The sequence below is a fragment of the Bombus affinis genome, unplaced genomic scaffold, assembly GCF_024516045.1.
Source record: "Bombus affinis isolate iyBomAffi1 unplaced genomic scaffold, iyBomAffi1.2 ctg00000293.1, whole genome shotgun sequence".
Classification (NCBI taxonomy): Eukaryota; Metazoa; Arthropoda; class Insecta; order Hymenoptera; family Apidae; genus Bombus; species Bombus affinis.
This window is the reverse complement of record NW_026108979.1, coordinates 1-17,110: the sequence shown is the minus strand read 5'-3', so window position 1 is coordinate 17,110 and position 17,110 is coordinate 1. Positions and strand designations below refer to the sequence as shown.

The 17,110-nt window shown below is 32.1% G+C and overlaps 1 protein-coding gene across 7 annotated transcripts in view; it reads left to right on the top strand.

The window, feature by feature from the left end:
- Window positions 1-4,594, top strand: part of LOC126927889 (integral membrane protein DGCR2/IDD-like) — a 115,201-nt gene extending 110,607 nt beyond the window's left edge. For all 7 annotated transcript variants that reach the window (XM_050743877.1, XM_050743875.1, XM_050743876.1 and 4 more), the window contains exons 3-4: window positions 869-1,017; window positions 4,274-4,594. In XM_050743877.1, the coding sequence (XP_050599834.1) occupies window positions 869-1,017; window positions 4,274-4,447 (323 nt within the window). In that variant the 3' untranslated portion in view covers window positions 4,448-4,594. The remainder of the gene's footprint in view (window positions 1-868; window positions 1,018-4,273) is intronic.
- The last annotated feature ends 12,516 nt before the right edge of the window (window positions 4,595-17,110 follow it).

The window sequence follows — 17,110 nt, the reverse complement described above, 5'->3', positions numbered from 1 at the left end:
GATTATCCGCTATTTTTATTCAAATGTATATGTACGTATATACACTTTTGAATTTTAAACGAACCTTTTATTATACCTATATCCTTTAAGTGCCGTTTCAAGTTTCAAGAGACTTTAACTCGGATAGCTCGACTTGGAGTTCTAACGTATACTGTGAAGCACACTTGCGAAGTAAAACAGCAAACACGATATAAAAACTTTTTCCCCATGTAAGAAATCGAATAATCTATTTCAACGGTGCTTTAATCTCATCGATGAAGCATCGATGCAACGAAGAAGCATCGTGATAGCCGCAATGCGGATCCGTTGAACAAAAATTTCCTGGTACGGTCGTTTTCGTAATGTTATTAACCGTTTTAGTGTCGGATGTTTCAAGACTCCGTATCGGTTTGTGCTATGCAGCGCGATAGCGCTTCGTTTATTTATTTGCCAGGAGTACCGATCGACGCGATCGCGCTGCCCTTTTTCATCCTGTTTTTTTCATCGAAATATACCGTTCGACGTGCTCGCGCTTCATTTCATCGGTTATACTGGAAGCGTTACAACAAACGTTTGCGTGATAACATTCTATAATGCAGGATTTGGTTTTCCGATTCAAGAGGTAATTTTTTATATTGGTTTTTTTTTTTTTTTTTTATTTGGTTTATGATTATTTGAAAAACAAGTAATTACGAGAGGAAACTCTGATATGACTCGCGACGAGCACGCTTGAGCGCGTTGCGAATTAATGATCGTGACCATACATCGTGGCACAATTTACCACGGTACGCGAATAGAGCGATCACGCTGCGTGGCGTTAAAACGGTTAGCGTAACTGCGCGTACGATTGTCGAGTGGCAAAGATATTGACGCTGGTAATCGTTTTCAGCGGCTTTAGGAAAACACTGTACTGATTTCGAAGGAGAAGTTGTCTCGCATGGAATGATGTATGTGCCGGGACCATCGGTTTGCAACATCTGCTTCTGTTACAATTCGCAGCCAAAATGGTGCCGGGCTATCTTCTGTTCACCTCCTTTTGTAAGTATATGCTCATTCTAAGAGCAACCAGCTTAACACAACCATGAGAAACTAAAGTACACCGTTAACGCTTGCATGCTGGTCGTTAAAACACATGCTGCGCGAATAGGGTACACAGCGATTCATTTAACTCGCCTTGAATTAGTTTTAGAAAGACAAACATGGACAGGGATAATTTTTGTCACGAGCCGTTCAATTTATTCGTTCATTAGAACGAATTAATTTACACCTGCTGAGATCGCGATTGATGTGACAAATTCGAAATCTTGTTCCATATAAATATTTTTAAACAAGCACGTCGTAAGCTTTGTATATTTTTTAATCGCAACGAAACTGTTCAGAGAAATGCTGAAATTATTAATTAGAAAAGGAGATTTCTACGCATCGTTGTAAAAGTGTCCGGGAAAATATTCGTGAAACAGTTACGTTGTTACAAGTTCTACAAGAAGAAATATTGAAAATCAGGTTCCACTTATTCAGTTGCACGTGTAAAAGGTATCTTGCGTTCGCGCAAAAAATCTCTGAAGGATACATGCTTTATAATAATTGGAGTGTCGAAGTTGTTACGCGGATCGGCGTACACGTACCTTTTAATGAAACCTTCGTTATTCGTTCCTAATTTTCAGCTTCACGATTTTTACGCAATAAAATTTTATACACCTGTTCGGTTTATAAATGATTCAATTCAAATTTAACAGAATTAAAGTTGAAATAATCATTTGTACTTCATTAAAAGGTTCTTTCAGCATCTCGTTTTAATATTTTTATTGGTAATATTTTGTTAATCGTTATATTTAAATGGAGTTTTTCAAAGGAGAGACATTTTAAGGTAGGAAATGGACATACATTTATAATAAGAATTCAGAAGAAAGAATATTTCATACAGAAAGAATTATTCCGTATGTATAAATAACTACGCTATGAATTTTATATGTATCGGATATTCCTTCTGGTTAATGTATCTGATGTTTTTTCACGCGAGGTAGCGTATATTTGCATCTATATGTCTCTTCGTTTCTCAGTAGTAAAACTTAGCATTCATGCGGCTGATAAGTAGTTACGCATTGACAACGAGAAACATAAAATGAATAAGAAGCATGAGACATTCTATAAGAAAAATAAAGTTGTTTTTATCTTTCATTGCATATTCGTCAGAATATTGTTAATAAATATTTAATTTAAGATTTCAGTTGAAATAAATACATAGGATTAGACATTTTCTTTTTTTCCCCTTTCTCTTTTTCTTTTTTTTTTTTTACCTGGGGGAAATCCGCTCGGACACGAAGCCACTTCTTAAGTGGCGTGGTAGTGAACATCCAAATTAACTGGGGCACTAATTAGCTGAAGCTTCTAGTCAAACCAGGTATCAGTCTTTGTACGCAAAGGCATTCATTACAATCGTTTAAAGTTTGAAGAAACACCGTTACAAATTCGTGATATAAGAGAAAGCGATTCAAAACTCGGATTCATTTGTTGGAACGACGCCGTGGGCAAAAGTACATAATGGAAAACTTTCTTCCAAGACCAATTGATAGCGCTGACGTAATTAAAATGTGACGATATTGCCAGCGACGTTTCTCCAAATAGACGACTAATTTATTTACGAATTGCCGTAACACGATTGCCGCTGGTAATACGGTTAGTAATCAGTTTATTGAATTTTCGCTTGACGTGACATCGTCGAGTTCCTAGAGAGATTCTTCTCCCTTGTAAAACTATGTTTCTGCAACGACTGTATTTGTTGAATTGCCGTTCGTGAACAAGTCCTTCTCTTTATTACGTGTAATAGATTCTTCTTTTTAAGTTTTAATTTACATTGGTAATTTTCTATAATTTATTACTCGAATATGGTAATTTTTTCTTTTGTTTGCTGTAAAGTTTGCTTTTTTTACAATTATTTTACTACAAAACCCATCAAAAACATGATGTATGTATGTATATATACTCTCAAATATTATCGGTTTATTCTCAAGCTATAGTTCAATTTCGGAAATTGCCAATTAAAATCATAAAAAAAAAAAAAAAAGCACACACAGAAAGTTCGTTAAAATATGCGATTTTCCAATCAAGATATAGTATTTATTCGAGTAATATAGATTACAGTAGCGATGGTGACGACAACGATGAATGGACTGATTCTTCGTGCGAAAATAGATTGGAAGCGCAGAACGATGCATTGTTTCAGGGAATATCGATTTTCAAGCATGGTTTTAAAGTACGTGTGCGCGTGACTAGATTTGTTAATTAATGCCGCACCCAGATTTTCAATATATAAATGTGACACCTACATATGTTTAAGCTTAAAACAATTGGACTAACAATTTCGTTAAATTTAAATCAATATTTATCTTTTTAAACGAAACAATATTTTTAATGACAACTTCACGTGTAAATCGAGTGCATACATATTCGATCGTTCTTGAAAACCTGATTCTCTGCGAAGAGAAAAAATCCTTGAATAAAGATTTGATCTACGTTTTATATGCTACGTTTTACATCCACCTCTTTTCAGATATACCTCTCTATTTAAAATCATAGATCGTCACACTCTATAGGTATTTCCTTGAAAAGGTTAAAGTCGTTCTGTATAAAACCCAATTCAAAGGGGAAGGAAATTCTGCGAAAAATTCTTTCAGATTTGCCTATGTTTGAGCTCGAATCAAAGCAATCCTGTAGAATAGGATAGGATGATTCTGTATTATTCCTTGTGTACTTTCTGTTCCTGTTATTTACAATAGGATGATTATGCGTTTAACTTCTCATAGAATCTCTCTGATTCCGTATGATATCATCAATGTTTTTGAAATATGTTATTGGTGTCGTAACGTCAACCGTTTTCAGTGCAAATTCAATTTTGAATCGCAATTTCCATGTTTGCGTGGCAAAAGCGTAAAATCGATAACGCACGCAAACATGTCTTCTTTGCTAATGGCGTACTATAAATATAAATATTTGAATAAATATTGCGAATTTCATATTGCTAAAAGATTTATACTATTTGTTCGTAAATAATCGTCGGATCTATATTTAAGTTGAAACTGCTGATGAAATTTTGTTTCATAGCACAAATTATTCTTCCCGAAATGTACGTTTAGTGTTATAATATATTTGACCAATGGTTCTCAAATACTAGTTTTGCAAAAGCAATGGTTGAATTGGAGCAATTCTTTTTTCTTTCATTCTTTGAATGACCTGGATTTTCGAGTAGTCTAGTGACGATTGATCCGTACAATTAATCGATTTCTTTTTATTACAGAGCTGCAAGAAATTCCGCATTGGACGCCGCTGTTGCGAGTTCCAATGCCTGGATGAGGTTGACAATGAATATTGGTCGGGATCTGATGTGGTCATTGTCGATAGTTCATCTAGACTTGAAAAACATATTGTGTTGTGGACGCTGGGCTTAGTGATAGTAATTGTAATATTTTAATTTCTCAATAAAGATTCCGATGGCGCCGTTGACAAAATTCGTACCTTATAAACATCGACGATTAGCTTCAGCCATCGGGAAAAGAAGTAGTGTATGTATGTAGTGTGTTAACGAAGTAGTAAAAAGTAGTGTAAAAGAAGTAGTGTATGTATGTAGTGTGTTAACGAAGAATCATTTGTAACTGAATAATTATACCTCGAGAAGATTATACCTGAGTAATTATATTTATTCTTATTTTCTTCCCCTTTATTTCATTTGAATAGATTTTTGTATTCAAAGAGCGAGGTATGGTTATATCAGACGGTTGGCTAATTTGTTGGTTAATTGGTTAATTTGTTTTTACATATGTCAAAGGAATGAAAGGAGGGAAAATCCTTTTTGGATTTTCGTACGAGAAACATGGTATGTTTGACAAGGGATTTTCTTTTGAGGCAATTTAGAGTGACAAAAAGGTCTTTCTGTTAGGTAGCTTGTCGATAAAAATGTTTTGTTAATATGTAAATGGAACGAGTAGTTACGAATTTAAATAGAATATGACCAAATGGAATATATATCTTCTCTTCGACTTTCATAAGCTGAAAGCTCCGTATCTAAATTTTATCTTAATTATTTGAAGCAAAAAGTATGTTCTTTTATCTTCTTTTAGTTGTAACATTCACTATACTATGCTTTGTTTATATGCTAAAGCACGTATTTTATGAGTTAAGGAATAAATTAGATATGGGGGGACTATATTGTTAGATTGTTAAATGTGACTAAATGGAACTCATAGTTTATTAAAAACTATCGGATAAATACGTATAAATGTTGTAGTCGTTGTAATCTATTATTGTGCTATTATAGGTATACGTGTGTACTATAGAAGGACCACCCTATTAGGTACTGACAGCTTTCTTCTAACATAATATTTCCATAGAATCTTATAATCTTTTTCCTCTCATTGTCTCCGAATAAGAAGTGTGTAATAAATGTTCGAATTTCGGTGTGTTGAGAAAGCTGCTCGGTTAAGTTTCTGACTACAAAAATGGTCTTTTTGTATCAGAAAGAACGAAAATAAATGTTCGGCAACGAGTTTTTTTCTTTTTTTTCTTTTTTTTAAGATTTTTATTTTTACGTATCAAGTATAGGGAAGAAGTAGTGATCTCTCTTTTATCGATAAAATCATGTTAGGCGAACGTAGTAAATGGCTTCTGCAGTATCACGGAACTATTCGTATTACTCGATTAACTGAGTTCCCCTGAGTCAGTGGTTCTCAATTCTTGAAGCGTTTATTTATCGATTAGGGAATAGTTCTAAATCTTTTTCGACTTTCTCCAAAGAATTCTCAAATTGAATATTTAAGACAGCATTTAATGAATTCAAATTGAAACACCTTATTTTATTACGTAAAATTAAAATAACATACTACAAGGAATGTCAGTAATTTGGTATTTCTCTATGCCAATTTCCTTAAAATTTGTATAAAATTTAAATGTACCTTTTGTTACTAATCTAAAAATTATTACTGTTTCCAATAATATAAGAAATAATACCTTAAAAATCGCTCAAGAAATACGCAAATATACTTTGAAGGTAACCGAGCCAAAAAAAAAAAAAAAAAAAAAAAAAAAATCAAAAAAAAAAAGAAAAAAAGAAATAAATAAATTTAATAGTAAACACGTGCTGGTGAAACACTTGCTGAAATTTGCATCGCTCGACACGAGCGAACCGTTCGGAAGGAAAACGCGTTCAGCCCCCAAGGCTGTGGAATTGGGATCACTTAATTAACTCCGTTTGAATCTATCTTGAATTAATTCTCGTTTAACGACCTGTGCGTATTCAACGTCATATCATTTCCGACCATATCGTTCGCAGAAGATGAAACAGCACGGTAAAACAGATGTGAATACCTATCACGAGCGAAACAGAAATGCGAAGATCCTTTGGAACGATAATAATAAAATTGCATGCATAGGAACCATGGATGGAACACAAGGCAAAGGTGTAGATGGTATTATAAGCTTTGAAACGAGCGTATAGGACGAGAGAAATTGATCAAAAAATTGAGTTGAACCCTTTGAAGTTAGGAACAACATACTTTGATGTTTTGTTTAAAGGAGAGATATCGAGCTGTGCAAAAATTGTATAGGTTCTCTGAAGGTAAATACGATTTTGTTGCTGAGTAAATAAACGAGATTTCAAGTTTCTCTTGAATATTGGAAATTTAAAGGTTTTGATGGTATTTTATCGTTATATTACTTCTAAATTTTTGTTATAGCTGTGGAAGATGGAGATCTTTTGGAGAAAATGGATCATGAAATTGATCTTGAGTATAATTTTCAGACAAAATTTTTTATTGCATCATAAAGTACTCATCACGAGAAACGAAAGTTTCTCTTCTTCTAGAAAACCCCTGGATCGTAAATGATTCGTTCTTTTGAAAAAAGCTGTTTAAAATTTCTTATACTAATCCTTATACTAATTGTGTATACTAATTGTATCTAGTATATTATGTTATAAATAATGGTTAATATAAGTATCAAAACAAATAGACAACAATTAATTAGATAACATCGTAATAACATAATATAATATAATTGGTGTAATCATATACAGTAAAACTTAGAAAATCTGCTCTGCATGAATTCGGTGAAAATTATCCTTTGTTCCGTGGTATATATAGGCAAAAACGAATGGTAGACCGCAGCATAATAGTTTCCAACCATCCACAATTGTTCTAATTCCTCACTCGACGTCTTTCATGTTCATTCATGTAGGAAAAAGTATGTTATCGTTTAATAATAAGCTTTTGAGCGTTTAATAACATCTCGTCGAGTAGAAATTCCACACGAAGCAGTGAGAAAAATAATATTTGAAGAAGATCTATGTTCTCAGCTTCGTCGTGTGCCAGAACTTTGTAGGATAGATTGTATCATGCGATGAAAATTTTATACTTGTAAGTTAAGAAAATTGGAACGAAAATTCACGTTGTCTCAAAGATATCTTGTTTTTGGATAGAAATAGTTACTTTACTAACAACATTCTCAATATTAAGGATATCAACATCTTAGATTTAATGAAAGCCGCTGGAATACGCCAGATATTTCATATCTGACTTAAACATGTACAGTGACGAGCGAAAAAAGTAAACACATAAATGTAAAAGACTAATTTTTCAAGTGATCGGTAAAGATTAGGTAACAGTACTACAATAACTACAAGTTATTATTAACGAAATGTAATAGTTAATTTTCATTAACATTAATAATGTACAAAACATTTTACAAAAATGGACATCTCAAACCATGTTTACAGTTTTGCACATTAATTATACTCGTCGAATCAAGGTTTCAACATAGTATTTCGTCCACTAGTACTACTTCACGTTTATTATATCCAATAGAATTAACTACTATTTAGGTAAATTATTTTGTGGAATGCTCTTCAAATAATAATGCTCTTTTCTCATTATACCTTCGACATTCGCTTTTTACGTAAAATCAACGGGCTGTGTTTACACTTTTGCTTGTCACTGCATATCAAGGAAGATTGAAATATAAAGTAATTCGCACAAAAAAGTAGATATTAGTATTGATGTTATTGTATTCCATATTTGACCTTAAAATATGAATAAGATCTAATCAGTCTAAGTATTAATGAAATTTCAAACATTTTTGCTAAAAGAACGGAACTCTCCTTTCTAATGAGCACTATATGATGCAATAGAAAAACAATTTGACACTGAAAATTGTGGTCAAGATCAATTTTGCGCTACACTTATTTAACCAATTTTCATCAAATCGAAGGTGTAGAATGGCTTGAAAAAAAACCGCGATAAATACTTTTTTGACACTTTGTACAAAGGTGTATATCAATGTGTATATCTATACACATACTCTGTATGTGCATATCCGTGGAATATATATCCGTTTTTCGAAGCAAAATGTTATCTACCTGTTCAAAAGAGCAAAGCAAAAACACTACATAGAGGGTTTGTTACTGTTGACACTCTGTATTTCCGTGCGCAAAGTATCCAACCAGATATCCAGGAACAGCTTTCAGGGAACGAGATCGAATGTTTATTGAACATACCTGTTTGATCGAATATATTTAATATGGCAATGTTACGTATAACAATATACGTATGGAATTTTAAATGTCATGAGGGTTGCAGCGGACTCAATTTTAATTACAATTTTAATTACATTAAACATTTTGCTCATTGATGACCTTACCTTAATTTTTTTCTCCTTCCTCACTTTCTTCTCCTATGCGAGTGACACAGCTAGATTGATAGTAACAAGCGATTTCATTAAAACACAATCTCCTTTTCCATTTGATGAACACGATACGAGACGAGGGAATGATTTAGGAACACGACTTTCGAGCGGTTTCAACAACTATTAAGTTTCATTTATAGCAACGAACACTGCCAAAGACGTAATTAATAAGATTCGCGTAGATGCCGTAGATGACGTAGATGAAAAAACGTAGACCAACGTAATAAACGTAAATGACGAAATTATGTATTAATTTATTTTAACGCGTTAAAATTACGCTAATGACAGTTGCTCCGTTCTATTTGTTCATATATTTAAGCCCTATATGCAACAAAGTGAATGTAGCATCTGCAAGCGTGTTAATTGGACAACGACGAATTTCGTTTCGCAAACACGGACACGTGAAACATTTTGAAGTTACGCGGACGCGAGAGTAATTCGTTCCCTTAAATTGCTCAATTTCCATTTCTTTCGCCATGTATATTCGAGTACTGCATTTGAATTGCAGAGCAGTCGGAAGTAACGGCGCGCGTCGTTGATATATCGACAGGAACATGAATTCTTTTTTCATAGGATGAATACTTTTTTCATCGACTTATTAAACCGAATCAAGTTTTCAAATCCAATCATTTAATTTCATCGTTTTACATCGAACGTTTCAATCTTTTTTCTTTTAAATACCTTACCTATATTTCATCTCGTTGAATATTCCGTATTTTTAATGCTACTACCACGTATTGGTAATTACAAATATGTAATTATCGTTCTGAAGTTAGAAATTCGAAATAACATTCGTCAGTATATGATTCTACGTTTTATATAGAGTAGTAAAAATGATACAATGGGTTTCGTTAATAAACCAATAAAAATTTTTGTTCCTTTTTCTTTTTCTTTTTTCTTTTTTCTTTTTTTTTCTTTTTTTTTTCTTTCTTTTTCTTTTTTTTTTTTTTTTTTTTTTGGTTTTACGTATCCAAGGTCGAGAATAAACCATGTGCACGTTTCTTGTATTCGTTTCTTGTATTTTTATGAGGAATTCAGTCTTTTTACGCCACAAGAGTCTCAACGTTTTCGTTTTCACGCCTACGTTACGCTCGTTAAACACGTTGCAACAAGACCATGAATAAGGATAACAGCTTTAATGTTTTCACATGTGTCAATTTATTATTTTAGACCTTAAATATTTTATTTATAAAATCTTTATTTAAACAAGTTACCATTGTCGCTACAATAAATCGATGAATGAAATCAGTTTAAATTTAAAATATCATTTCATAATTTCTCGTCACTTGTATCTAAAAACAACAAAAAAACGGTGTACCCACATCGTGCGTAGACGGGAAATTAGAACAGTGGAGCTTAATTGAAACACTGATCATATTCCGCGATTGTAAAACAATAATAGAAAATCGTGTTTCTTTTGAAGGGTATGAAATTGTCAGGAGATTATGCCATTAATGAAATTGGAAACTGGCTGGTCAAAGGGATTAAACTCAATTAAACCGAACTGTGTTATATTGTACAAAGGCTAGAGAACTGCTACCAAATATCTGCTAGTTTAAAGGTGTCCCTTATAAATTATAATTATATTTCAAATTCAATCTCCTAGTAATAAGTAAATTAATATTTTACCTAAAATCTGTGATATAGATAACAAAAATAAATTCTTTACATTATTCGTTAGTTTGCAATATAATTAGAATATTATCTTTATTTTCTGGTGTCTTTGTTATTCTTAAAAGATAAACTGCTTATTTACAAATTTAACACTGCATATGCTATTAATAAATCATTTTATATTTAATTTTGCAACCTTCAGTCATTGTTAAAACTTGTTGACAATACTGTCGGTTAATAGAAATTTCTAAAATCCCCTTGTTTCTACTCGATTAGAGGGTATATTGCAGAAACTATGTTAGCTACAGTGTTAGCTACAAATCACCTGTGTCACTCCGTTAAACTTATACACAATAGTATTGTTTCTTGTTTTCATTTAAAATAAAATATGTTATTGTAGGAATGAAGCAGAATGTTCAAATAATTGAAACAACTTTTTGTCCTCTAATTAGTGCCTTTCATTTTAAAAATTAAAAAATTTTTAATCAACGATATTTGGAAGTTTCGATCTAAAATGACCAGGAATTGAAACGGAAAATATTTTGATGCCAATAAATACGTATTCTTCACACATAAAACAAATATGAAAAGAAACATCGATGTATATGAATGAATTTTGAAATGGGGAGGAATTATATGATTATACCCATTCTCTGTTGCGTTTAATTGTTTCAATTGATGTCTCATGAGAATTTTCATCGAATTCTTTAGAGATCCTGGCTGTAAGGTCTTTTTAAAATTATAAGAACAGATTCAAACTATAACATTTGAAAACTTGTGGTTACAAAACTTACTTGTTTCTCATAATTATTTAAATGAATCTATTCGGCATTTTGAGTGACCGTGCCTTTATGGCTCGGACGACACCTCTCCTTCCTTTGGGAAATTCCGAATTATCTGTCCTCCTCGAGCTGCAAACCTGATGACTTAGACAGTAGGGAAAAACATCAGGGAAAACCTCTGACTAGAAAAGTACGATAGACGAACAAAATTTAACGGCTGATGGGGAGTATCAACAACATACAAGGACAATCATCAACAAAGTGTCGTACCGTGCGGGTGAAATACTGGAGTTTCAATAAGATCTTATAACCATCGAGTTCGGAACATCAACAAACTTTGTTTGCATAAAGCAAGTGTAAACAAAGTGTCAAATTACACTAACACCCGATCTATTAAATCCGTTCCACTTTGGGCGTTAATTCATTCAAGGTTCGTGGTATCGATCGATCGGTCGGACGTGCCCGGTGGCTCTTTAGTCGATGATTTGTAACAGAATCCTTGCATTAACACAGATTCTCAGAACACACAACTTCACCCAGCAGATATCGATTACAGTCAGTTGTCACTAACAATGCTTTTATCAACAATATCTTTACCTGTTGATCCTCTGGAAGTTTTAACTATATATATTCTCTAGGAACAGTAGGATTTTAATGATATAACTTTACTAATGAGATCTTAATGTCATAAACGGTATCGAAACTTCTTAATTAATGTCGTTATCGAAGAAGAGACTCGTAATCTTCTCAAACGAAGAGCACTTGATGTTTACAAGTAGAACTCGATATCTTAGTTTCTTAAAATGTGTTTCTGTGTTTACTTTCTAAATGTAAACTTTATTCAAAACGAGCCGTTCATTCGTTACAGGCCGTTAATAAAATTGCACTTTGCACAAAGGAATTGCCGTTAATAATTTAAGATTCTCTGCTCGTCGTACAGGATATATATCGTAATTATTCACGACGATCGTAACGTTTAAGTCCAATTCGAGCTTAAAATCCCACGTGAGCTATACTACCACAATAGCCTGAATTTCTATTTGTTCGTCTACTGCCTGTTCGTACTCGGAGCATCTGTTGTAAATTACAGCAAAATCTTCTAATGTGTTCCAGAATATGTCTTCATGGAATTTTAATAATTTATTAAATCTATAGATAACAAATGTAAAACTTATTAATTTATAATTAATATAAAATAAGAGAGCACGAAACTTCCTATTTTATGGACATATTAAATATTTGTAAAAAATTCTGTATCATTAGTATCACTTTAATTACTTTAAAGGATATAATCCCATAAAGCCGTGACCCCTGAAAGAATCGATGTTCACGCGTGACAAATTGGCGTCGTATGAAAGTTCCGGTATGAACGTTACTAGAGCTGATACCAGCTAGGGGCACAGGTATATGTTCTGGGTTCATTATATATTTATAAAGGGCTGCCGATTCAACGAGTGGTCCGGGTAAATTTAAATTGTAAATAGACAGAGATTTCAAGTAAAAGCCTGGATAAGAGCGGATATGGTATGAGAGTCTGTGGTGGAAAGAGGAACAGGCTGCTTTTATTTGTAAAGTTTGAATTTCCTCGATATCGAAGGTGTTTAAGCCGCAAGTGTGTTTCATGTTAATCGTTCATGTTAATTCATTCGAGACCGAGATTTTATTGTAATACGATTCCTGGGTGTCAGTACGATCTGAATGTTTTGTTAGAATGATACTGTGCTTTTCTCTCTCTGGAATATCCTTTTCATATTTTAATTTTAAATCGATGACAATCTTAAATTTTATGCCTCATGTTTTTAAAATATAAAATTATATACTATGTTATACTATAATGTATTATGTACAGTTATATATATATTATGCCTACTGATTGATATGAATTTCTTTCCGTCTCGAATGCGTTAAAACGGAGCGCAAAGAAGTCGAAATTACTTATTGTAATTGGTAAAACATCGTGAAAGGCAGACAGATACAAGAAAGAAGTTAAACTATAAATTATATTTGCGACATTGTTATGTTTTTGCTTTCTTTAAGCCTTTCATCAAGACAGCCGATCTATAAATATTAATCGACCAATTTCTCTAAGCTTGTAACTGCAAATTAATGTTTATATATATAAAGAGTTACGTATTAATCTATCTAAATATTTAAAAAGATGTTTAATGTTATAAATGATGGATATTAAAGATGTTCAAAAGAATGTAGTCTTCGCGTGTTCTTTATCATATCCCTGATCAAAGACATTCCAATATTATTACAATATCCAGTTACATATTGATACACAAGATATACAGATTATCATTTATAACATTTTGGTTTTCTTAATTGAGTTATTCATTTAGTACAAATGATAAGTAATTAGTAATAATTCATAAAAAAAAAAAAAAAAAAAAAAAAACGGTATTGTAGTAGAAATATTATGAGAAAACATTTTCTGTTTCAGTGTAGAGTTACTCCTTTTTATAGACAGTGTCGTACAAATCCGTACGTCTTTGAGAAAATGTAGGTATCTGAGCCCTTACTTCCTCAACAACTTTCAAATCTGAGAGAAAAGAAAAACGATAAACCAACGAGACTAAAAGTTAATTACATCATGGATTTCTCGCTTTTAATGTTAAGCTGGAAATTACCGATATCGGTGACCATCATATTTTCCTGAGTTTCCAAATCATAAAGGATTTTCTCCCAGGGATTTGTCAACTGTGTATGTCCCCATGCGACATAACTTGCTGAAGGAACACGAGCCGGTGATATACAGGCGACGTATAATTGATTGTCATTCGCTCTGGAACGCTGAAGTAATGACCAGTGCAGTGGTCCAGTGGTCATATTGAATGCCGCCGGATATATCAGCATTTGGCAACCTAACACAGAGAAACGGGAAATATGAGACCACTGAATCTTAGTTAACTTTGTAGGTGCACAGTCCACATTCCATAATTTATGAATATGCGAGAACAGTCCTCTTGTCGTGCTTCTAATTCTTTTATTTATTTCATTTTCAGCGAATATACTGGTTTTTTAAATTAAGCTCCTTTTTATACAGAGTTACAGATTATATTGATTATATTTTATATAGAATATATTTAAGAAAGATAGTTACTTTCCTGCTAGTTAAGTATTGTTCGATTAAGCTACTGTACCTTTGTTCCGATAAATGCGTGCCATTTCCTCGAATCTGATATCATAGCAAATGCCAATACCTATTTTCCAGCCCTTCACATCAAACATTGTTAGGGAATCACCAGGACTGAGTGAATCACTCTCTCGGAAAGTAATCTTGTTGGGAATGTCGATGTCGAATAGATGTATCTAATAACATAAAAATATAGTTGCTAACTCTATTGCTGTAACTTTTGTAATTTAACATCAATGTTACGAACTTTTAAACTTTAATTGTTTTTTATTTAATAACTGACAGCGTTTTTATCACTTTCTTTTATTAAAAAGTTTTATCATTTAATAATATTTGAGAAGGAATATTTTTTAAGAAAAAATAAGTTTTTTCGTATGTGAAAAATTTATATTACAAAACAAATATATTGTACAAAAACTTATATATTATATTACGACAAAAATGTATGTTTCTCGTATCAAAACGTATTTTATAAACCTATAACATATTTTTTAAATTATAGAATTGGTTATAGTACACGTATGTACATATGTATATTCCTAAATTATTCCTAGATAGAGTCACTTTCTCCACCCCGATATTTTCAATTTCAAAGCCACATGGAGGTATATTATTTACCTTCCGGTGTTTTGCTATCAAAGTTCCATCGGGACCCCAAATAGTACAGCAGGTATTGTACAATTTATCGCCCTCTATTTCAGGTATCGTACCACCAACTACATAAATGCTGTTTTCCTTAGCTGTCTTCGATAAAGCAACGCTCGTTTCACCATCAGGAATACTCTCGGCGTATTTTGGAAACTATTCTGCATTGCAATATTTCAATTAATGAAAAATAACTGTCCTTTGTTCCAACTATAAATTAGGTTGAAATGCTTGTCAATTTTTTATTTTTTAAATTATTAAAATAACTAAATTTTATATTTCGATTTACTTAAATATATAATTACTTAGATAATAGTACATATAATAAATTGTTTCTACAGGTTCAAGATGAAAAATGAATATTTAGAAATGTTTGTTTAATTACAATCATGCTATTTGGGTTAGTACCAGTGACTTGTTACTTAACGACTTTGCTAGTACTTTTTGAAACATAAAGTTAGATTTTAACTAACTTTAATTTTTAACTACTATAGGTGGAATTATAAATACAAAATAATTGATAATACTAGTTTATAAATACCTAATTATTAGTATCTTAAAAAATATATTTATACAAAAATCACGATAATCATAAAAGTGGGGAAATTCTATATTCTCGAGTCAATTCACAATCTTTATGGAAGTATAAACGATAAGGTAATTTGTCTACTTTTACTTTTTTCTATATAGTTGTTATACATATAATAAATTATTAGAAAAAGAAACAAATTATTACGTATTCCATATGGTGAATTAAAGCATTCAGGAAGAGCGATAATATCAGTATTATGCTCTTTCGCGCTGGAAATGTAGGAAACTGCCCGCTCTACATTTTTGCTTTTTACTTCATTTACTTGAAGTTGTACCAACGCCAAGCGAAATGCTAAAATGTTGGAAAAGTTAAATACACTCGGTTATATATTTCCCATACTTTTTACCTATAAATACTTTATACATAGTGAATACTTACTCGACATCGTTCGCACTACTTGTTTAGCGATGTTCGTAAGTATCATAATGTTCTTTGAGGTTATGTATGTTACTACTCGATATCAACATTACGTAAACAATACGCGGGGATTTTTAATAATTATTGATAAAGTTTAGGACATTAACTTTGATGTAATTGTAAACATTATTACATATTATAATTAAATGTAATTTTCAGTTAAGGGTAAGAAAAGAAATATAATATTTTGTAAAAATACACTTTATTATAAAATCTGTATAAATAAAATTGTACAATTTATCTTGAAAGTAAAGTGACCGAATACGTTCCTGGAAAATATTACTGCCTACTAAATGATCGAGATCTTGATCTTTCTCGTCTTTTGTGTTTCTTTCTGTCTGCGTAATCTCTGGGTTTCTTATCTCTAACGTTTTCTCTTTCTTTGTCTTTCTTTTTATGTTTTTTACTTGATCTTTCAGATGAACAATCGTGCTTCTTATGTTTCTTTGACTTTTTCAATCTTTTTAATTTATAAGAATCGTTCCTATTAGAGTTACTTCTTTCTCTCCGTCTCTTCTTTTCAGAATCACTATCGCTGTCATCATTAGATTCGGAGCGCCTTTTTCGTCTTTCTGATTTTTTATCCCCCACTTTATCATACTTGTTCTTATTGTGCATCGTACTTCCGATTTTCTTTCTTTTATTACTACTTTTGTCACCATCTTCACCGTCTTCGGAGTCAGGGGACATTGATCTTTTTCTATCCATCTTTTGCTCGAGTCCCTTGGATTCCTTGTCCTTATATTCCTCATACTTTTTTGTATCTGAAATTAATCCCATAAAATACTGAGAGCTAAAACCTCTACATTTATCATATTTTGTATAAAAATAGAAGGGACCTTTAAAAAATTGCATGCAACAACACACTTACAGGTACTCTTGAATTAGTTTTTCTACATGTCCGATTATGTCTTTATACGTATATGTCAATTCAAATTTATTTTCTTAAAAGTCCCTTAATGAAAAACTAACACTTCATATTAACTTTGAACTTTTGAGTTCTTAGAATATTCTGATTTAGTCACTGGCTGTACCATAAATTCATTTACAGATATTATATTTCCACCAAGAGCTAGTTTTATTATGAGCCTTCCAGCATCATCATCGAATCCTTCTATTTGACTATAATTATTACTTTGTTTTCCAGCTATAATTTTCACAAGTGTTCCTTTCTCGATTTTAACTTCTTCCTCTTCTTTTTTGGAATCTGTATTT